At 44.6% G+C, this 23,980-nt stretch overlaps 1 protein-coding gene across 5 annotated transcripts in view; it reads right to left on the bottom strand.

Moving 5' to 3' along the window:
- The window catches only part of LOC129831642 (protein-tyrosine sulfotransferase 1-like), a 76,118-nt gene that overhangs the window by 19,055 nt on the left and 33,083 nt on the right, over positions 1-23,980 (bottom strand). For all 5 annotated transcript variants that reach the window (XM_055894992.1, XM_055894993.1, XM_055894995.1 and 2 more), the window contains exon 3: positions 15,905-16,103. In XM_055894992.1, coding sequence (XP_055750967.1) covers positions 15,905-16,103 — 199 coding nt within the window. The remainder of the gene's footprint in view (positions 1-15,904; positions 16,104-23,980) is intronic.

Raw genomic sequence — 23,980 nt, 5'->3', positions numbered from 1 at the left:
GGTCACGGATGGGGTTTTGAGACCAGGCTACTAGATACACCGGTTAAATAAATTACAGCAACACAGATCTGAGACCAGGCTACTAGATACACCGGTTAAATAAATTACAGCAACACAGATCTGAGACCAGGCTACTAGATACACCGGTTAAATAAATTACAGCAACACAGATCTGAGACCAGGCTACTAGATACACCGGTGAAATAAATTACAGCAACACAGATCTGAGACCAGGCTACTAGATACACCGGTTAAATAAATTACAGCAACACAGATCTGAGACCAGGCTACTAGATACACCGGTGAAATAAATTACAGCAACACAGATCTGAGACCAGGCTACTAGATACACCGGTTAAATAAATTACAGCAACACAGATCTGAGACCAGGCTACTAGATACACCGGTTAAATATATTACAGCAACACAGATCTGAGACCAGGCTACTAGATTCACCGGTTAAATAAATTACAGCAACACAGATCTGAGACCAGGCTACTAGATACACCGGTTAAATAAATTACAGCAACACAGATCTGAGACCAGGCTACTAGATACACCGGTTAAATAAATTACAGCAACACAGATCTGAGACCAGGCTACTAGATACACCGATTAAATAAATTACAGCAACGCAGATCTGAGATCAGGCTACTAGATACACCGGTTAAATAAATTACAGCAACACAGATCTGAGACCAGGCTACTAGATACACCGATTAAATAAATTACAGCAACACAGATCTGAGATCAGGCTACTAGATACACCGGTTAAATAAATTACAGCAACACAGATCTGAGACCAGGCTACTAGATACACCGGTTAAATAAATTACAGCAACACAGATCTGAGACCAGGCTACTAGATACACCGATTAAATAAATTACAGCAACACAGATCTGAGACCAGGCTACTAGATACACCGGTTAAATAAATTACAGCAACACAGATCTGAGATCAGGCTACTAGATACACCGTTTAAATAAATTACAGCAACACAGATCTGAGACCAGGCTACTAGATACACCGGTTAAATAAACTACAGCAACACAGATCTGAGATCAGGCTACTAGATACACCGATTAAATAAATTACAGAAACACAGATCTGAGATCAGGCTACTAGATACACCGGTTATCCTGTTGGGGATGGGGGCGCTGTTTAGACTATTTATGCTAATGTGGCTAATTTTTTAAACGGCTTCCCACAAAATCCTTGATCGTACAATATGCATATTATTATTATTATTGGATAGAAAACAGTCTATAGTTTCTATAGGAGTTGAAATTTTGTCTCTAAGTGGAACAGAGCCCATTCTACAGCAATTTCCCTGACATGGAGTCAGATTTGAGAAACGTTGGCCACTTTTCTGAAGTCATTTAAAAGGGCTCTGTCGTTGCTATGACTATACGGACACTTCTTACGTCTTCCCCTGGATGCCTTTACGTGATGACGATTCCAACGGGCTCGATTGCTCGTTCACAGGCCCTACAAATGAAAAAAACCTTTAGCTAGCAAGTCTTTTCTTGCTGCGTAACGCGCGTGGAAGACACCGACCCTCTCCTGTTCCAAGCGTTAGTTTAGCCTGTTATATTTCTCCGGTCATCTTTTCACTCGTTATAGGAGTTACAAACATCACAAAGTAGTTAATTTAAAGCGTTTTATAGCAATTTATATCCGTTTAGTGCGATTTTGGGACATTTATTTTTGCAACGATGTGAAAAGTTGGGCACGCTTTTCAGTTCATCCCGAACGTAGTTGACATTTCCACATGGCAAGAGGACAGCTTTCCACCAAAAGACGATTTCTCCCAAGAAAGGATCCTTTGCCCAAGATACTGATGGAAGAACAGCTCAAGGTAGGACATTTTTATTATGATAAATCGTGTTTCTGTCGAAACATTTTAGTGGCTTAGGACGCCATGTTTTTTGACGTAGCTTCGCTTGGCGCAAACTGTATTGAAAAGTAAGGATAAATTAAAAAATGTAATAACGCAATTGTATTAAGAATTAAATTGTCTATCAATCCCTGTCCACCCTATATTTTTTAGTCACGTTTATGAGTATTTATGTATAAGAGTAGATCACTGTCTAAGTGGCGCAAGGACGTTTTCTTTACCAGCTTGTCTACATTTCACATTGTCTAACCATGATTTTGGTGGCTAAATATAAACATTTTCGATCAAACTGTATATGCATGTTGTAATGTGATGTTACAGGAGTGTCATCGGAAGAATTCTGAGAAGGTTAGTGAAAAAATTAATATCTTTTGGCGATGTTGACTTTTATCGCTCACTTTGGCTAGAATCAATGCTGGGCTGCTAATTGCTATGTGCTAAGCTAATATAACGATTTATTGTGTTTTCGCTGTAAGACACTTAGAAAATCTGAAATATTGTCTGTATTCACAGGATCTGTGTCTTTCGATTCGTGTATGCTGTGTATTTTTACGAAATGTTTGATGATTAGTAGTTAGGTAAACACGTTGCTCATTGTAATTATTCTAGTCCATTTGTGATGGTGGGTGCAATTGTAAACTATGCCATATACCTGAAATATGCACTTTTTTCTAACAAAACCTATCCCATACCATAAATATGTTATCAGACTGTCATCTAATGAGTTTTTTTGTTGGTTAGGGGCTATAAATATCTTAGTTTAGCCGAATTGGTGATGGCTACTGGTGTTGGTGGACAAATAAAAGATGGTGGATTATGCTAATGTGTTTTTAGGTAATAGATGTACATCTTTACATATTGTGTCTTCCCTGTAAAACATTTTAAAAATCGGAAATGTTGACTGGATTCATAAGATCTGTGTCTTTCATTAGCTGTATTGGACTTTAATGTGTGAAAGTTAAATATTTTAAAAAAATATTTTTTTTGAATTTCGCGGCACTGGTTTTTCAGTGGGGGGGGGGGGGTGCCGCTAGCGCCACGCTGATCCTAGACAGGTTAAATAAATTACAGAAACACAGATCTGAGACCAGGCTACTAGATACACCGGTTAAATAAATTACAGCAACACAGATCTGAGATCAGGCTACTAGATACACCGGTTAAATAAATTACAGCAACACAGATCTGAGATCAGGCTACTAGATACACCGGTTAAATAAATTACAGCAACACAGATCTGAGACCAGGCTACTAGATACACCGGTTAAATAAATTACAGCAACACAGATCTGAGACCAGGCTACTAGATACACCGGTTAAATAAATTACAGCAACACAGATCTGAGACCAGGCTACTAGATACATCGGTTAAATAAATTACAGCAACACAGATCTGAGACCAGGCTACTAGATACACCGGTTAAATAAATTACAGCAACACAGATCTGAGACCAGGCTACTAGATACACCGGTTAAATAAATTACAGCAACACAGATCTGAGATCAGGCTACTAGATACACCGGTTAAATAAATGTCCAAATAAAACCACAACACTGTAGTACCCTATGTAGGCCTTCTAAAGGGTTATAACAGGTTTATGAAGGCATCATTAATCCTTATAAGTTGTACTGTGTTTAAAGTGTAAGTTATAAACTACATATGTGAGCAGTCATCCTCATAGAGATGACATTGATATGAAACAGAGGGTAAATATTTGGAATGGGGCTGCCCTAGGCTCTGGGCAAGTATTCAAGACCCAGGAAGAAAGAGAGCATTTCCACATGTGGCAGATGCAACATTAACCGAGGGGGAGAGACTGTAACTCTAAATGTAAACCTACTGGTATGGATTCAACAGTCACCTAGTCCTGTAACTCTAAATGTAAACCTACTGGTATGGATTCAACAATCACCTAGTCCTGTACCTCTAAATGTAAACCTACTGGTATGGATTCAACAGTCACCTAGTCCTGTAACTCTAAATGTAAACCTACTGGTATGGATTCAACAGTCACCTAGTCCTGTAACTCTAAATGTAAACCTACTGGTATGGATTCAACAGTCACCTAGTCCTGTAACTCTAAATGTAAACCTACTGGTATGGATTCAACAGTCACCTAGTCCTGTAACTCTAAATGTAAACCTACTGGTATGGATTCAACAGTCACCTAGTCCTGTAACTCTAAATGTAAACCTACTGGTATGGATTCAACAGTCACCTAGTCCTGTAACTCTAAATGTAAACCTACTGGTATGGATTCAACAGTCACCTAGTCCTGTACCTCTAAATGTAAACCTACTGGTATGGATTCAACAGTCACCTAGTCCTGTAACTCTAAATGTAAACTTACTGGTATGGATTCAACAGTCACCTAGTCCTGTAACTCTAAATGTAAACCTACTGGTATGGATTCAACAGTCACCTAGTCCTGTAACTCTAAATGTAAACCTACTGGTATGGATTCAACAATCACCTAGTCCTGTACCTCTAAATGTAAACCTACTGGTATGGATTCAACAGTCACCTAGTCCTGTAACTCTAAATGTAAACCTACTGGTATGGATTCAACAGTCACCTAGTCCTGTAACTCTAAATGTAAACCTACTGGTATGGATTCAACAGTCACCTAGTCCTGTAACTCTAAATGTAAACCTACTGGTATGGATTCAACAGTCACCTAGTCCTGTAACTCTAAATGTAAACCTACTGGTATGGATTCAACAGTCACCTAGTCCTGTAACTCTAAATGTAAACCTACTGGTATGGATTCAACAGTCACCTAGTCCTGTGTATAAAACCTGCATAAACTGTATTTATAATGATATGGCAATATTGTAGGTTGACAGTAATTCTAATATAGTACATCACACTTCTAATATAGTACATCATACTTCTAATATAGTACATCATACCTCTAATATAGTACATCACACTTCTAATATAGTACATCACACTTCTAATATAGTACATCACACTTCTAATATAGTACATCATACTTCTAATATAGTACATCATACCTCTAATATAGAACATCACACTTCTAATATAGTACTTCATACTTCTAATATAGTACATCATACTTCTAATATAGTACATCATACTTCTAATATAGTACATCACACTTCTAATATAGAACATCATACTTCTAATATAGTACATCACACTTCTAATATAGAACATCATACTTCTAATATAGTACATCACACTTCTAATATAGAACATCATACTTCTAATATAGTACATCATACTTCTAATATAGAACATCATACTTCTAATATAGTACTTCTAATATAGAACATCATACTTCTAATATAGTACTTCTAATATAGAACATCATACTTCTAATATAGTACTTCTAATATAGAACATCATACTTCTAATATAGTACTTCTAATATAGAACATCATACTTCTAATATAGTACTTCTAATATAGAACATCATACTTCTAATATAGTACTTCTAATATAATACATCATACTTCTATTTGAATGCATAAAGTAAAATCAGGATTATGCCTCGGCCATTCATTCCAAGGAGACGTTCCAATTGGATTTCTCCCTGACCAATATGTGTCACGAATATTACCGAAGGTGACTCCCCTTCCCGTTCGGGTGGCACTCGGCGGTCGTCGTCGCCGGTCTACTAGCTGCTACCGATCCCTTTTTCCTTTTCGTTTTATGTCTGTCTAATTGTTTTCACCTGTTTCTTGTTGGGGTTTTGGGAGGGGTACTATTTAGGTTAGTTTCGCCCGCTAGTGTTTGTGCGGGCTTATTTTGTGTGTTCATGTTTTACGTCGTGGGTGGATTATTTGATGGTGGGATTTTCGCTATTCCAGCTTTATTTAAACAGTGGTCTGTGGGTTGTTTTGCGCCTGTGTTTTGGCGCCACCCTTTTGTACCTGTTCCTGTTTTATGCTGTGGACTTTAAAGCGTTTTGTCCCCGTAATACTTTTGCTCTCTCTGCGCCTGACTCTGCACCCATCATTCACCTGACGTTACAATATGGCTACCATTTTCACCCCATTCTGGAATGTTTCAAGACATAGGTTTTATGACATAACCCCTCTAGTAATATAATAGGATCTCTACGGTACCAAGGATGTATATAAAAACACATCATGTATAAATATGTATGTCTATGTTCTGTAGCCAGAGTCGGCCTGTCTGTGGCCATAGCCTATATTGCTGCGTATTTGATGCTAAGAGCATCTCTGTCTGTCTGTGACCATAGCCTGTCTGTCTGTCTGTCTGTCTGTCTGTGACAATAGCATGTCTGTCTGTCTGTGACTATAGCCATTCTGTCTGTCTGTGACTATAGCCTGTCTGTCTGTGACTTTAGCCTGTCTGTCTGTGACTTTAGCCTGTCTGTCTGTCTGTGACAATAGCATGTCTGTCTGTCTGTGACTATAGCCTGGCTGTCTGTCTGTGACTTTAGCCTGTCTGTCTGTCTGTCTGTGACAATAGCATGTCTGTCTGTCTGTGACTATAGCCTGTCTGTCTGTCTGTGACTATAGCCTGTCTGTCTGTCTGTGACTATAGCCTGTCTGTCTGCCTGTGACTATAGCCTGTCTGTCTGCCTGTGACTATAGCCTGTCTGTCTGCCTGTGACTATAGCCTGTCTGTCTGCCTGTGACTATAGCCTGTCTGCCTGCCTGTGACTATAGCCTGTCTGTCTGCCTGTGACTATAGCCTGTCTGTCTGCCTGTGACTATAGCCTGTCTGTCTGCCTGTGACTATAGCCTGTCTGTCTGTCTGTGACTATAGCCTGTCTGTCTGTCTGTGACTATAGCCTGTCTGTCTGTCTGTGACTATAGCCTGTCTGTCTGTGACTTTAGCCTGTCTGTCTGTGACTATAGCCTGTCTGTCTGTGACTATAGCCTGTCTGTCTGTGACTATAGCCTGTCTGTCTGTGACTTTAGACTGTCTGCCTGTGACTATAGCCTGTCTGTCTGCCTGTGACTATAGCCTGTCTGTCTGCCTGTGACTATAGCCTGTCTGTCTGCCTGTGACTATAGCCTGTCTGTCTGCCTGTGACTATAGCCTGTCTGTCTGCCTGTGACTATAGCCTGTCTGTCTGTCTGTGACTATAGCCTGTCTGTCTGTCTGTGACTATAGCCTGTCTGTCTGTGACTTTAGCCTGTCTGTCTGTGACTATAGCCTGTCTGTCTGTGACTATAGCCTGTCTGTCTGTGACTATAGCCTGTCTGTCTGTCTGTGACTGTAGACTGTCTGTCTGTGACTATAGCCTGTCTGTCTGTGACTTTAGACTGTCTGTCTGTGACTATAGCCTGTCTGTCTGCGTATTTAATGCGAAGAGCGTCTGTCTCAAGCCTCTTGGAAGAGGACACATCACTGGTGGCGTCGAGGCGTCGCCAAGGAGAGGGATGACAACATCTCTCTTAAAAGACATCAGGCTGTGCAGTTATGTCCCGTTACCGTGGCAACACGTTCCAGAGAACCGCCCACGTCACTGATACAAGAACAGAACTGGGAGAGAGCTTTTGTTGCCGTCTCTGGATGGTTCTCAAGGTAACTCAGGAAACACATCACACAGTTTCACTCTCTTCAACTATCTGTTATGTTTCACCAAAACACCCACTAACAGATAGCACCCCCTCTCTCCTGTGTAACCCCTTGTCTACAGGTCTGAGCTAACAGATAGCACTCCTCTCTCCTGCGTAACCCCTTGTCTACAGGTCTGAGCTAACAGATAGCACTCCTCTCTCCTGTGTAACCCCTTGTCTACAGGTCTGAGCTAACAGATAGCACCCCTCTCTCCTGCGTAACCCCTTGTCTACAGGTCTGAGCTAACAGATAGCACTCCTCTCTCCTGTGTAACCCCTTGTCTACAGGAGAGCATTGAGGAGAGTGAGGAGGGGAAAGAGGAGAGTGAGGAGGGAGGAGAGTGAGGAGGGGAAAGAGGAGAGTGGGGAGGAGGGGAAAGACAGAAGAGAGCAGCGAGGGGAGGGGAGGGAGGAGAGCAGGGAGGGAGGGAGGAGAGGAAAGAGGGAGGAGAGCATTGAGGAGAGTGAGGAGGGAGGAGAGTGAGGAGGGGAAAGAGAGGAGAGCAGGGAGGAGGCAGGAGAGTGAGGAGGGGAGGAAGGAGAGGAGGGAGGAGAGTGAGGAGGGGAAAGAGAGGAGAGCAGGGAGGGGAGGGAGGAGGGAGGAGAGTGAGGAGGGGAAAGAGAGGAGAGCAGGGAGGAGGGAGGAGAGTGAGGAGGGGAGGAAGGAGAGGAGGGAGGAGAGTGAGGAGGGGAGGAAGGAGAGCAGGGAGGAGAGTGAGGAGGGGAGGAAGGAGAGGAGGGAGGAGAGTGAGGAGGGGAGGAAGGAGAACAGGGAGGGGAGGAAGGAGAACAGGGAGGGGAGGGGTCATTTAGCAGATGCTCTTATCCAGAGAGACTTACAGTAGTGAGTGCATACATTTTCGTACTGGTCTCCGGTGGGAATTGAACCCTCAACCCTGGTGTTGCAAGCACCATGCTCTACCAACACATACACACACTATTGTGTGGGAGAGATGGTAACTATAACCATGTTGGTGAGACCAGAGACAGAGCAGGGCCTAGGGAATGTGTACACACACACACACACCAAAAAAACCATGTCAACACACTCCCACAGGCTTTTACACGTCACCGATGATGACATGAATGCACAAACACAGGCTGACATATACATTTGCAGTCTGTACACACACACACACACACACACACACAAACACACACACACACACACACACACACACACACACACACACACACACACACTTTTGTGGAGACAAAGAGACAGAGGGTTAGTCCTGGAACCAATCATTATTACCCCCCTCTTCAATTTGTGAAACGTTAAATTACTTGTGACTGTGTCCAATTTCATCCAAAGCTCTTGAGACCTCCCTCTCTGTCTCCTCTCTCTCTCTCCATCCCTCTCTCTCTGTCTCCTCTCTCTCTCCTCTCTGTCTCCATCCCTCTCTGTCTCCTCTCTCCTCCCCTCTCTCCATCTTGCTCTCCCTCTCTCCTCTCTCCACCCCTCTCTCCCTTTCTCCTCTCTCCATCCCTCTCTCCCTTTCTCCATCCCTCTCTCCCTTTCTTTCTTCATCTTTCTCTCTGTCAACCTTTCCATAATATCCCTCCCCTATAACTGAGGCGTTCTACCGCCACTGGAAATTCCCCCAGAAGTAGCACAATGTTGTTGATCATCCCTGGGGTCGCTCCTCTTTTCAGCCCGCTGCAGCTAGCGACTGACAGTTGTGGCTAATTTGCGTGATGTATTGTTCTCTCTACCTTCTTGCCCTTTGTGCTGTTGGTCTGTGTCCAATAACGTACCATGTTTGTGCTGCTTCTACCATGTTGTGCTGCTGCTACCATGTTGTGCTGCTGCTACCATGTTGCTCTGCTGCTACCATGTTGCTCTGCTGCTACCATGTTGCTCTGCTGCTACCATGTTGCTCTGCTGCTACCATGTTGCTCTGCTGCTACCATGTTGTGTTGCTGCTACCATGTTGCTCTGCTGCTACCATGTTGCTCTGCTGCTACCATGTTGTGTTTCTGCTACCATGTTGTGTTTCTCCTACCATGTTGCTCTGCTGCTACCATGTTGCTCTGCTGCTACCATGTTGTGTTGCTGCTACCATGTTGCTCTGCTGCTACCATGTTGCTCTGCTGCTACCATGTTGCTCTGCTGCTACCATGTTGTGTTTCTGCTACCATGTTGCTCTGCTCCTACCATGTTGTTGTCATGTTGTGCTGCTGCTACCATGTTGCTCTGCTGCTACCATGTTGCGCTGCTGCTACCATGTTGCTCTGCTGCTACCATGTTGTGTTGCTGCTACCATGTTGCTCTGCTGCTACCATGTTGTGTTGCTGCTACCATGTTGCTCTGCTGCTACCATGTTGCTCTGCTGCTACCATGTTGTGTTGCTGCTACCATGTTGTGTTTCTCCTACCATGTTGCTCTGCTGCTACCATGTTGTGCTGCTGCTACCATGTTGTGTTTCTCCTACCATGTTGTTGTCATGTTGTGCTGCTGCTACCATGTTGCTCTGCTGCTACCATGTTGTGTTGCTGCTACCATGTTGCTCTGCTGCTACCATGTTGTGTTGCTGCTACCATGTTGCTCTGCTGCTACCATGTTGCTCTGCTGCTACCATGTTGTGTTTCTGCTACCATGTTGTGTTGCTGCTACCATGTTGCTCTGCTGCTACCATGTTGTGCTGCTGCTACCATGTTGCTCTGCTGCTACCATGTTGCTCTGCTGCTACCATGTTGCGCTGCTGCTACCATGTTGCTCTGCTGCTACCATGTTGTGTTGCTGCTACCATGTTGCTCTGCTGCTACCATGTTGTTCTGCTGCTACCATGTTGTGCTGCTGCTACCATGTTGTGTTTCTGCTACCATGTTGCTCTGCTGCTACCATGTTGCTCTGCTGCTACCATGTTGTGCTGCTGCTACCATGTTGTGCTGCTGCTACCATGTTGTGCTGCTGCTACCATGTTGTGCTGCTGCTACCATGTTGCTCTGCTGCTACCATGTTGTGTTGCTGCTACCATGTTGCTCTGCTGCTACCATGTTGCTCTGCTGCTACCATGTTGCTCTGCTGCTACCATGTTGCTCTGCTGCTACCATGTTGCTCTGCTGCTACCATGTTGCTCTGCTGCTACCATGTTGTGCTGCTGCTACCATGTTGTGCTGCTGCTACCATGTTGTGCTGCTGCTACCATGTTGCTCTGCTGCTACCATGTTGTGTTTCTGCTACCATGTTGTGTTGCTGCTACCATGTTGCTCTGCTGCTACCATGTTGCTCTGCTGCTACCATGTTGTGTTTCTGCTACCATGTTGCTCTGCTGCTACCATGTTGTGTTTCTGCTACCATGTTGTGTTTCTGCTACCATGTTGTGTTGCTGCTACCATGTTGTGTTTCTGCTACCATGTTGTTATCATGTTGTGCTGCCATGCCGTGTCTCTGTTGTCGTGATGTGTGTTTTGTCCTGTATGTTTATTTTTAATCCCAGCCCCCGTTGCCACAGGAGGCCGTGGTTGTAAATAAGTATTTGTTCTTAACTAACTTGCCTAGTTACATAAAAAGGTTCAAGAAAACATTTAATATAAATAACAAAGAGACTGGAGGGGCTGTGGTCAAAACTAGTGCACTAGAATAAGGAGGCTGGAGTTTGGGATGCTGCAGCCTATAGGTTAATGAAGGGTAGCTTTACCTGCCCCGGTAGTCAAAATGACAGAGTGCCTCATGCAAAAGGTGAAGGTTTATACTGTAGAGCTCTGTGTGTGTGTGTGTGTGTGTGTGTGTGTGTGTGTGTGTGTGTGTGTGTGTGTGTGTGTGTGTGTGTGTGTGTGTGTGTGTGTGTGTGTGTGTGTGTGTGTGTGTGTGTGTGTGTGTGTGCTGTAGATGTTTAGAAAGAAGAATTGGCCCTAGATGAATTGAATATACAGAGAATGAGAACATTCTAACAGCCAGGAGGTCTGCTATATATCTGCCTCCCTCCAAACATCCCTCCCCCAAACTACCCCCCCAAAGCATCTCCCTCCAAACCTCCCTCCCCCAAACTACCCCCCACCCCACCCACCCCTCTCCCTCCAAACCTCCCTCCCCCAAACTACCCCCCTCCCCAACCCATCTCCCTCCAACCACCATACCTCCCTTCCTTCTCTCCCCCAAACTACCCAACCCAACCCATCTCCCTCTAAACCTCCTCCCGGGTAGGGTGCTTCCCTGGTAAAGACTCCTCCATGTCTCTCTGCCTTCCCTGGTAAAGACTCATCTCTTGGCTGCATTTCCTCTCTGACCCCTCCAGACTGTGACCCCACCCCCCTCCCCAGGCTGTGACCCCCCCCCCTCCAGGCTGTGACCCCCCCCCACCCCCCCCTCCCAAAGGCTGTTACCCCACCCCCCCCCTCCAGACTATGACCCACACCCCCTCCCCAGGCTGTGACACCCCCCCCCCCCTCCAGGCTGTGACCCCCCCTCCCCTCCCAAAGGCTGTGACCCCACCCCCCCCTCCAGACTATGACCCACACCCCCTCCCCAGGCTGTGACACCCCCCCCCCCCCTCCAGGCTGTGACCACCCCCTCCCCTCCCAAAGGCTGTGACCCCCCCCTCCTCCCTCCAGACTATGAGCCACACCCCCTCCCCAGGCTGTGACCCCCCCCTCCCCCCTCCAGACTATGAGCCACACCCCCTCCCCAGGCTGTGACCCCCCCCTCCCCCCTCCAGACTATGAGCCACACCCCCTCCCCAGGCTGTGACCCCCCCCTCCCCCCTCCAGACTATGACTCAACCCCACTCCCCAGGCTGTGACACCCCCCTCCCACTCCCCAGGCTGTGACCCCCCTCCCACTCCCCAGGCTGTGACACCCCCCTCCCACTCCCCAGGCTGTGACCCCCCTCCCCCTCCCCAGGCTGTGACCCCCCCCTCCCCCCTCCAGACTGTGACTCACCCCCACTCCCCAGGCTGTAACCCCCCCCCCCCCCCCCCAGGCTGTAAGACTCAATAAAAACACACACTACTTACACAACAACAGAGGTGACTTCTTTACACGCGAGTTGTTTAGCAGCGTGCCTTAAACACACACACGTGTGTGTGTGGTGTGTGCGTAAGCATGTGTTTGGTATGCGTGCCTGTGTGTGTCTGTGTACCCAGTTTGTTCTTTAGCCACTAGAGAATAAATCCATAATGGATCAAGACAAATGGAAAACAGATTGAGAGTTAAAGAGTAGCTGGCTATTGCCTTACTGTAATACTCTTCACATGGTTACCGTGCATCGTAACTTCACAACGCCCGTTCTCCTCTGAGAGACAATTAGGATAACAAGAGATCAATACAGACTGTTAGTAAAAAGAGTGCTGCTGTATGTTGGTTTCTCAGATGATACATTAATGGCACCCTTGTCTCTATTTGGTGCACTACTTTTGAACCAGGAAATTGACCTATCAACTTGCAAGGTAGTATAGCAGTCAGTCAGTTCAGCAGTTATGAAATGTGAGAGAGGAAGTGGTGATGTTACATTTCTCTCAGACTACTGGGTTCCCTTCTGCTTCCCTGGTAAAGACTCCTTCTGCTTCCCTGGTAAAGACTCCACCTTCCCCAGTAAAGACTCCACCTTCCCCGGTAAAGACTCATTCTGCTTCCCTGGTAAAGACTCATTCTGCTTCCCTGGTAAAGGCTCCACATTCCCTGGTAAAGACTCCTCTCCACCTTCCCTGGTAAAGACTCCTCTCCACCTTCCCTGTTAAAGACTCCTCTGTTTCTCCACCTTCCCTGGTAAAGACCCCTCTCCCTCGTCACCTTCCCTGGTAAAGACCCCTTTCCCTCGTCACCTTCCCTGGTAAAGACCCCTCTCCCTCGTCACCTTCTCTGGTAAAGACTCCTCTCCCTCGTCACCTTCCTTGGTAAAGACTCCTGTCCCTCCCCAACATCCCTGGTAAAGACCCCTCTCCCTCGTCACCTTCCTTGGTAAAGACTCCTCTCCCTCGTCACCTTCCTTGGTAAAGACTCCTCTCCCTCGTCACCTTCCTTGGAAAAGACCACTCTCCCTCCCCACCTTCCCTGGAAAAGACCCCTCTCCCTTGTCACCTTCCCTGGTAAAGACCCCTCTCCCTCGTCACCTTCCCTGGTAAAGACCCCTCTCCCTTGTCACCTTCCCTGGTAAAGACCCCTTTCCCTCGTCACCTTCCCTGGTAAAGACCCCTCTCCCTCGTCACCTTCTCTGGTAAAGACTCCTCTCCCTCGTCACCTTCCTTGGTAAAGACTCCTCTCCCTCCCCACCTTCTCTGGTAAAGACCCCTCTCCCTCGTCACCTTCTCTGGTAAAGACCCCTCTCCCTCCCCACCTTCCCTGGTAAAGACCCCTCTCCCTCGTCACCTAAGGACTGAACGTAACATCGATTGAGTTAGGCTATTACATGATACTCAAATTTTCCCTATACCCATCATGAGGTTGTTACTGTATGAATTAAAGTTTACAATGTAGGTGCACAGGTTGAGAGAAACATTTGACTAATCAAGATGACAGAGAGTGACACATTCAATACCTCCTTGCACACTCTTGCCTGCATCTAGCTGATCTAGGGGGTCATTAATCCAACAGTTGCAAATTAGTTTCTACTGGACAAATTCAGCTATGCTAATTCTTGTTTAAGAAAAAAATACAAATAATAATAATTTTTCAACAGAATCGGCGGACGGAATACACCCCTGATCACACTCAAACAGTTCACTTTCATAGAAGCCACATACTGATCACTTTGCTCGTTATATAATTCCTTCTCACATCTACGTGCTCTCCTCCTCTCAACGTTTCCCTTCGCTTGTGGACTTCAGTGAACACCACATCAGCTGTCTGTGACCATACAAAAAAATAAATAATAATAATTTAAAAAATTAAATTAAAAAAACTTTCCAAGCCAAACCTTCATATCATGAACGCTACGCACAGCCTACATCGTTGAAACCATATTAGCTAACGTCATAGCTAGTCAACATATCTATTAGAACTAATGAGTTAGTAAACTGTTACTATCATGCAGTACAGTGTACAGTCAGCAAATAGTTTAGCAGTTACACTGGCGGGCCCCGGTGGCAATAAATTAATAAAACCAAAAGCTCACCTTGACTTGGAAGAGTTCCAGTGTTGGATAGACTTAGCCAGCTAGCTAACATATCATCCCTCTCTGTTTGAGTAGGCTAAACTAGCTAGCTTAGTGAAAAACAAATTCAACAAAATATAGGTAGTTAGCTCTCTCATTCATTTTTCAAGAAATGAATTTATTCAAAACTGTTCAACTATTGTCTTTGAGTCAACTACTCACCACATTTTATGCACTAGTGCTAGCTAGCTGTAGCTTATGATTTCAGTACTAGATTAATTCTCTGATCCTTTGATTGGGTGGACAACATGTCATTTCATGCTGCAAGAGCTCTGATAGGCTGGAGGACATCCTCCGGAAGTTGTCATAATTACTGTGTAAGTCTATGGAAGGGGGTGAGAACCTAGTTGAGGCTACTAGGTTTTGTATTGAAGTCAATAGCTAGCTGTCCTCCGGCTACACCATGGTGCTACCCTACGTAGTGCTGTTGAGGTTACTGTAGACCTTCATTGCAAAACAGTGTGTTTTAATCAATGAATATATTTACTATAGTTTTATCTAAAAATAATAATTTGTTTTTTATGACTGAGGAGGATGTTCCTCTCCTTCCACCTCTGAGGAGCCTCCACTGATGTACAATCTATTTTAAAAGACAGTATAGAACCTGGAACTGAAGCCAAACAGGGTGGAGGTGAGGATTAGAGATCACATGCGAACATGTCGACGGAGAGATGTTAAATCCGATGAACGTTTACACGAAGCCGTGCTAAGATCACACAACAAATAAAGCTGATCTCTTGTCAACACACACAGGTCAAAGGTCGTCCGGGGTCTACAGTACTGGAATATATCAGTTTAAATCTTGAACCAGAGAAACAAAAAAAATAACTGCGATAGATTGAATATGTTTCATAGGATCAGAGATATGAGAGAAGGCTCCTCGCTTAAATAGTATTTAATAAAACATTCTGCTGCAGAAATAGATGGCCGTGTGCTCGCCCCTTTCCAGCACCAATGACGACTGGCTAGGTGAGCGAGTGTAGATATGAAGAACGTATTACGTAGAGTAGAAGAACGCTCACATACAGGTCGGTCTGGTAGACGTGGAGGATGGGTTCATTTGGATATGATCACTGAATTCAGACAGATGTTGTCAGCTAGGAGCCATTCGAAATGGGAATTCATTCGTTTGAATACAAGATATTAATTCACCGGGTAATTTAAATGCGAGTCAGAGATTGGACAGGTAATTTAACTAGAGGGAGTTGATTGGACAGGTAATCTAATTAAAAAAGAGAAAGACAGTCCTTAAGATCTGCTTTCTGCGTCAGAGGATACTGTGTTTGGGGTCTGTGTTTGTGTGTTCTGGGGTGACGTGTGTCCCTGTCCATTCGTTTCCCTACTCACCCTCCTGGTGTTGTCAAGGACCTTGGGGTCTGGCCGGCCGTAGTTGGGAGGGTTGGCGTAGGGGTCGTACCCCAGACGGGACAACATGGGGGCGATGACGGGCATGTCCCTCAGTACGTCCGCAGGGATCTTGCCCACCCACTTAGATAAGGCCTCCACGTTGACTGGCTTTATCACCTGGTCTGTAGACCTCTCCACCCTGCAGAGAGAGAGAGAGAGAGAGCGAGAAAACACCACAGTTAGCATTGTAGCGTGTCACCCCCAGAAGACCATTGACTAGCTAGCATCATTCAAGGCATCCTTGCTTGAGGTACTGGTACTCACTTATAATTGGATTAGTGAGAGTAATGAGATGGAAACCTACTTCCTGATGACCTCTAGCGAGAGAGGAAGAAAGGCTGATTTTTGAAAGTGATCTAACAGATGAACAAACACCAGCATCCTCTAAGGCACTGCTAGTGGAACAACACTTTTGTCAGAAACGTTGATAGCATGATGTTAGCATTGTTAAGGAATGGTTCAACATTATCCCTCGATAGCATGATGTTAGCATTATTAAGGAATGGTTCAACATTATCCCTCGATAGCATGATGTTAGCATTATTAAGGAATGGTTCAACATTATCCCGCAATAGCATGATGTTAGCATTATTAAGGAATGGTTCAACATTATCCCACGATAGCATGATTTTAGCATTAAGGAATGGTGCAACATTATCCCGCGATAGCATGATGTCAACATTATCCCTCGATAGCATGCTGTTAGCATTAAGGAATGGTTCAACATTATCCCGCGATAGCATGATGTTAGCATTAAGGAATGGCTCAACAGTATCCCTCGATAGCATGATGTTAGCATTAAGGAATGGTTCAACATTATCCCTTGATAGCATGATGTTAGCATTAAGGAATGGTCCAACATTATCCCTTGATAGCATGATGTTAGCATTATTAAGGAATGGTCCAACATTATCCCTCGATAGCATGATGTTAGCATTAAGGAATGGTCCAACATTATCCCTTGATAGCATGATGTTAGCATTATTAAGGAATGGTCCAACATTATCCCTCGATAGCATGATGTTAGCATTGTTAAGGAATGGTTCAACATTATCCCCTGATAGCATGATGTTAGCATTGTTAAGGAATGGTTCAACATTATCCCCTGATAGCATGATATTAGCATTATTAAGGAATGGTCCAACATTATCCCTCGATAGTGTGGTTTTAGCAGTGGACCAGTGACCAGCCCTTGTTACTGCAGGCAGCTAACTGCAAACTAATTGGCTCTAACTGGGTCATGGGATACGATTGAAGATGGCCCCCCAAGCTACAGTCTCTCTCCAGCTCCAGGCTTCACAGTTAATGGGTTGAATGAATGGCCCCTTCCATAGAGATATGAGTTTCTCTCTCACTGTATCAGATCACGCCCCTGTCCCCATGTACGTCTGTCTCCATGCATCCCATTTCATTCTAGTCCCTTTATATGAGCACGGAGACAAGACATTAGGACATTAGGGAAGCATTACAGAGCTTTGCTGAGTGGTACTGGGCCTTTCCCCAATGACTGACAGATTTGGAGGAGCGATATTAAAAATGAATCAACCATTACCTCAATCTACTCTGGGTTAAATTATTCATCATTTCTGAAATATTTAATAAGCAGGGGGGGGGGGGGCGAACTGCACGTCTGGGTCCCAGTCTTTGTTCTCAGGAAAATAAGAAAGTTGACAATTTTTGGATGACATTAAGAGATTAAGTGTCAAGATGTTTGACCGTTTATGGATGAAGTGCCAAGATGTTTGACCGTTTATGGATGACGTGCCAAGATGTTTGACCGTTTATGGATGACGTGTCAAGATGTTTGACCGTTTATGAATGACGTGAAGGGATGAAGTGCCAAGATGTTTGACCGTTTATGGATGACGTGCCAAGATGTTTGACCGTTTATGGATGACGTGTCAAGATGTTTGACCGTTTATGGATGACGTGAAGGGATGACGTGCCAAGATGTTTGACCGTTTATGGATGACGTGCCAAAATGTTTGACCGTTTATAGACGACGTGAAGGGATGAAGTGCCAAAATGTTTGACCGTTTATAGACGACGTGAAGGGATGAAGTGTTAAGATGTTTGACCGTTTATGGATGACGTGAAGGGATGAAGTGTTAAGATGTACACACTGAAGGGGAAAAGAGAGCGGCCACTCCACCACGAGCGTCACTGATTTGTCATAGCTGTGGACGACGCAGCAGGTATAAGCAGTCACCTGTATTATAGATGTACAAGCCTTGAAGCATTGAGCTTTAAACTGTAAAAGGCACAACAAAAATTGCCATCAAATTTAGCGAGTCGTTCCTCCAGCGACGTAATCTATCAATTGACAGAAATATGGCATTTTTTAAATAATTTGCTTTACTTTTATAATGATCTGAAATAAAATGACTGTTTGGTTGGGAATAGGTTACTGGGCAGTTGTTGAGTAGTTTTTGTAGCAGCCGTTTGCCTGTTAAAAAAAAAGGTTTCATATAATTATTTTACTCAACATAGAATGGGCATATAACCTGAATAAGAGTTAGTGTACAGTATATCATCAATGGATCAGCATGTCAGCCATGTTGGCCACCAGAGACTGATTAAAAACGCTGATCTATAAAAATAGAGATAGGTGAGGAGTTTAGTGGGAGGACAGGGCAAAATTCTGGGGGATAAGGAACACATTACACAGACACACAAAAACACACTCGTACAAGAATGACGCAGAGTATGCACACGTCACATGTAAGACCTGTTGTTGCAGCCAGGCATATGTCTAGAAACCACAGCTTGTTTGTGACAGCCTCCACCCTGTTCCTCTTTAGAACAGACAGAGTCTACACGGAGAACAGATTACAGCTGAGTTCTGTGTTCAGTTGACCCGGCACACAGGACCTGTGTCCCATATGGCACCCTATTCCCTATATAGTGCACTACTTTAGACCAGGGCCCTATAGAACCCTATTCCCTATATAGTGCACTCCTTTAGACCAGGGCCCTATAGAACCCTATTCCCTATATAGTGCACTACTTTAGACCAGAGCCCTATGGCACCCTATTCCCTATATAGTGCACTCCTTTAGACCAGGGCCCTATAGAACCCTATTCCCTATATAGTGCACTCCTTTAGACCAGGGCCCTATAGAACCCTATTCCCTATATAGTGCCCTACTTTAGACCAGAGCCCTATGGGCCTTATCGGGTGCCATTTGAGACACACAGGTGGGCTTAAGGTGTCAGGATACTCCGGTTCGGCTGGCTCCTAGCTGAACCCGGCCAGGGGGCGCCGAACCCGGCCAGGGGGCGCCGAACCCGAACCCGGCCAGGGGGCGCCGAACCCGACTAAGGGAACTGAATGAGTGTGCTCGCATACGCCCTTAAAAAACAAGGGGAAAAAAACAAACAATGAACAATAGTACTGTTTGTCCATTTTGTGACGCCATACCTGTACACCTGTATACACTTCCTCAAAAATAGTCAGAATTTATCTCAGATAACTATGTTATTACTGTTGACATTTGTGTTGAGCTCTTCGTTTCACTAAGATGTTTGGTGCAGTGTTTCTCAATGGAGAAAAAAAAGTGCATTACAATGAGTCCTCTCTCGTTAAATGACAACAAAGACTTTATTGAAGAATCCCTACTGTTGACCAATCACCAAACAGTTTGGGTTGGGAAGCACGCGGATGCCTTTAGAGTGGGGTAGGGAGAGATGGAAAGAGGGCTCTACCGTTAACTCTGCATGGTTACAGCACAGCTGGGCCTCTCCACAGCTTTTGTTTGTGTGTGTGTGTGTGTGTGTGTGTGTGTGTGTGTGTGTGTGTGTGTGTGTGTGTGTGTGTGTGTGTGTGTGTGTGTGTGTGTGTGTGTGTGTGTGTGTGTGTGTGTGTGTGTGTGTGTGTGTGCGTGCAAGACGAATCTGCCTGCAACACAATGTCCTTCCTGTCAGCAGCGGGGAGAGATTCATACAGATACCAGGAGAGTGGAGAGCCAACCCCATCCTTGATTAAAAATCAGCAGGAGAGCCAACCCTATCCTTGATTAAAAATCAGCAGGAGAGCCAACCCTAGCCTTGATTCAAATTCAGCAGGAGAGCCAACCCTATCCTTGATTCAAATTCAGCAGGAGAGCGGAGAGCCAACCCTATCCTTGATTCAAATTCAGCAGGAGAGCCAACCCTATCCTTGATTCAAATTCAGCAGGAGAGCCAACCCTATCCTTGATTCAAATTCAGCAGGAGAGCCAACCCTATCCTTGATTCAAATTCAGCAGGAGAGCGGAGAGCCAACCCTATCCTTGATTCAAAATCAGCAGGAGAGCCAACCCTATCCTTGATTCAAATTCAGCATGGGGGGCCAACCCTAGCCTTGATTCAAATTCAGCAGGAGAGTGGAGAGCCAATCCTAGCCTTGGAACACTATTCCCTATGTGGTGCACTACTTTTGAGAACTCTCACTCACACACACAGTCCATTAACTTCTGACTTCCCTCAGGTCTCTCTGCATTCCAGTCCTGCACTACTACATTACACCTCAATAATGCCTGACAATTCACTTCACAAATCCATTTACTCTGGGAATGCAAGCTTTACCACTGTAGAACTAGGATATGTCTCAAATGGCAACCTATCCCCTCCCCTTATATATAGTGCTCTTGTTCAAATGTAGTCCACTATATAGGGATCCATTTAGAGCACAGCATTTACAGGGTCTACTGCATGATTAATAGACAACTGCTTTTGTTCATCTCTGGAGGAAGAAGGGAGGACTATATTACTGTTTCTGAAAGAGAGAGAGAGAGAAACCACAGTTAGCAAAGGGGTTAGCATTGTAGCGTGTCCCCACAGAAAACCATTGACTAGCTAGCATCATTCAAGGCCATCCAAAACGAGCCTTCCTTTTTACCTTGCTTGAGGTACTAAGGGAGGCTGAACGTGAAAAACCTTATGTGGGCCGGAGAGAGAGAGAGAGAGGGGGGGGGGGGTGTAGGCCTAGGAACGTTGAATGTTTAGAGGTTCACAGCATAAACAGATACAAACAGGCTGTGAGAAACAAACGTGACTCATTCTGACCAGAGAGAGAGAGACAGAGACAGAGACACATATACACAGAGACAGAGAGAGAGACAGAGAGAGAGACAGAGAGAGAGACAGAGACAGAGACAGAGACAGAGACAGAGACAGAGACAGAGACAGAGACAGAGACAGAGACAGAGACAGAGACAGAGAGAGAGAGAGAGAGAGAGAGAGAGAGAGAGAGAGAGAGAGAGATCTGCTTGTACTTGGTATCTCCAGTAGAGGTTCATGGGTAAAAGCACTGGGGAAGCCAATCCAGGAACAAAAAATGCCATATTACAAGCTGTGTAGTGATAACTGTGTTCTTTTGTTCTATAACCTGTTAGTTCATATGTCTTGACGACGTGATTTAAAGGCAGAGACAATAAGAGACACAGTAGCAGAATAAATTCAACTACACCTTTGTTTCATCACAAAACCGGAGAGCAACCTCTGTCCGGAGAAGTCCACAAAGCATTTAACAAAACATGTTACATGACCTACAGCATGGTCAAGCAAGGTAATGTTTTCCACACATTTCAACCTCCACTATTCCAGCACCATTTCAACATGATCAAATCCCGTATGCTTAGTCGAATACAGTGACAAATAAAAGACACCAAAAAACTATTTGGTCCAATCAATGTAAGCTAAATATGAAGTGGCTATCCATGTTACTGATTTGTGTGTTTGTTTGTTTGTTTGTTTGTTTGTTTGTGTGTTGTGCAAGTAGAAAAAAAACATTTTGACCCACCCTACTGGTAGGGAAACAGTAATACCATCCTCCTCTCATTCACGTTGACTAAACAGTCTACAACTGTGTCATACAGTACACACTTTTAGTTTTTGTTGTCCCTGTCTAAAATACCTGCTCGCTAGCCCTTACTTCCATTCATGGTCAACGTTAGCTAGTTAACATTAGCCTTCTACATCTAGCTACATATTGAACTAACATCCTCTCAGGTCAGATGCACAACAATGTATGAATTAATGGTTGGATCAGAGTTGCCGTTATAATCATTGGCCAGTATGGATAATTAAGTAAAACCACAAGTCCAAATCCCTATCTCCATCCATGGCTAAATTACAAAAGGGTCAATTTTAGCTAGCTAGCTAGCTAGCTAGCTAGTTAGTCACTGGGAAGTCAACACAATGAGATGCAGCAATGCAAGTTGGTTCTGTCAATTATATATTTCTCTTGATGCGATGTGATAGGAGTGACGACAAATCCAAACTGGCTTCCCTTGACACTTTTTTTGATGTGCCCAGACCATTCACAGTTGAGCTCACTCAGATTAGCTCAACGCTGATTGGCTATTATGTTAAACTTTTTATTTTTTATTATGGGAGGCCAAATGCTCACTGGCTTCCATTGCATTCAATGCTACGGGCAGCAACAATGTCATACTCTGTTTGACCAGACAGCATCAGATAGATGGTCAGAGAGACAGAGGGGCGCTGTTTCGCTCGCTCTGAATGCTTTCTCAGGTAAGATACATTCAGCCTGAATTGAAGGAAAATGATGAAACACAGAGAGACAAAATATATTTTTTTTGGGGGGGGGGGGGGGGGGCACATTTTTAGGCGGGGGAAGCCTGGCACCCATGAATACACAGCACTGGGTATCTCATGAACAGATTGGAGAATGGAAAACTCAACTAATAAACTAATTGTGAAAAATGCCTGAGATAAAAGAAGAGTCCCTGCCTCATTTCCTTAGTAATGTCAGCTACACTGTCAAGACAACTTCCCTGTATGTCACGAACAGATTAACCTAGCAAATAAATACATTTTGAGAAATGACAAGGAAAGTGAGTCTCTTCCTTCTCTCCCTCGATGATGTCAGTTAGCTACGCTGTTAAGACGACCACAACAATTACATGCATTCCGAGAAATGACAAATAAAGAAGAAAAAAAGAGTCTCTGCTGCGTTGTCAGCTAGCTACACTGTAAAAGTAGGTCGCATCTGGAGGCCTACTTCTGGTTGTTGCCACGGCCACCAAACTGGGGAGGAGCTACTGCTTATCCGGTATGTTTACAGTACACAGTCTGGCCTCCTGTGTCAGCGCACGTACACACACACAAAAAATATATAATAAATAAATATTATATATAAATATTATTTATGTATTATATACACTGCTCAAAAAAATAAAGGGAACACTTAAACAACACAATGTAACTCCAGGTCAATCACACTTCTGTGAAATCAAACTGTCCACTTAGGAAGTAACACTGATTGACAATACATTTCACATGCTGTTGTGCAAATGGAATAGACAAAAGGTGGAAATTATAGGCAATTAGTAAGACACCCCCAAAAAAGGAGTGATTCTGCAGGTGGTGACCACAGACCACTTCTCAGTTCCTATGCTTCCTGGCTGATGTTTTGGTCACTTTTGAATGCAGCCTGGAAGTATGTTTTGGGTCATTGTCCTGCTGAAAAACAAATGATAGTCCCACTAAGCACAAACCAGATGGGACGGCGTATCGCTGCAGAATGCTGTGGTAGCCATGTTGGTTAAGTGTGCCTTGAAAAATAAACAAATCACTGACAGTGTCACCAGCAAATCACCCCCACACCATCACACCTCCTCCTCCATGCTTCACGGTGGGAACCACACATGTGGAGATCATCCGTTCACCTACTCTGCATTTCACAAAGAGACGGCAGTTGGAACCAAAAATCTCTCATTTGGACTCATCAGATCAAAGGACAGATTTCCACCGGTCTAATGTCCATTTTCTTAGTTTCTTTGCAGCAATTCAACCATGAAGGCTCGATTCACGCAGTTTCCTCTGAACAGTTGATGTTGAGATGTGTCTTTTACTTGAACTCTGTGAAGCATTTATTTGGGCTGCAATTTGAGGCTGTTAACTCTGGGGCTCTGCAGCAGAGGTAACTCTGGGTCTTCCTTTCCTGTGGCGGTCCTCATGAGAGCCAGTTTCATCATAGTGCTTGATAGTTTTTGCGACTGCACTTGAAGA

Source organism: Salvelinus fontinalis, chromosome 33 (genome assembly GCF_029448725.1).
Source record: "Salvelinus fontinalis isolate EN_2023a chromosome 33, ASM2944872v1, whole genome shotgun sequence".
Lineage (NCBI taxonomy): Eukaryota > Metazoa > Chordata > Actinopteri > Salmoniformes > Salmonidae > Salvelinus > Salvelinus fontinalis.
The sequence above is the reverse complement of the archived record's forward strand: the minus strand, read 5'-3'. Positions and strand labels throughout refer to the sequence as shown.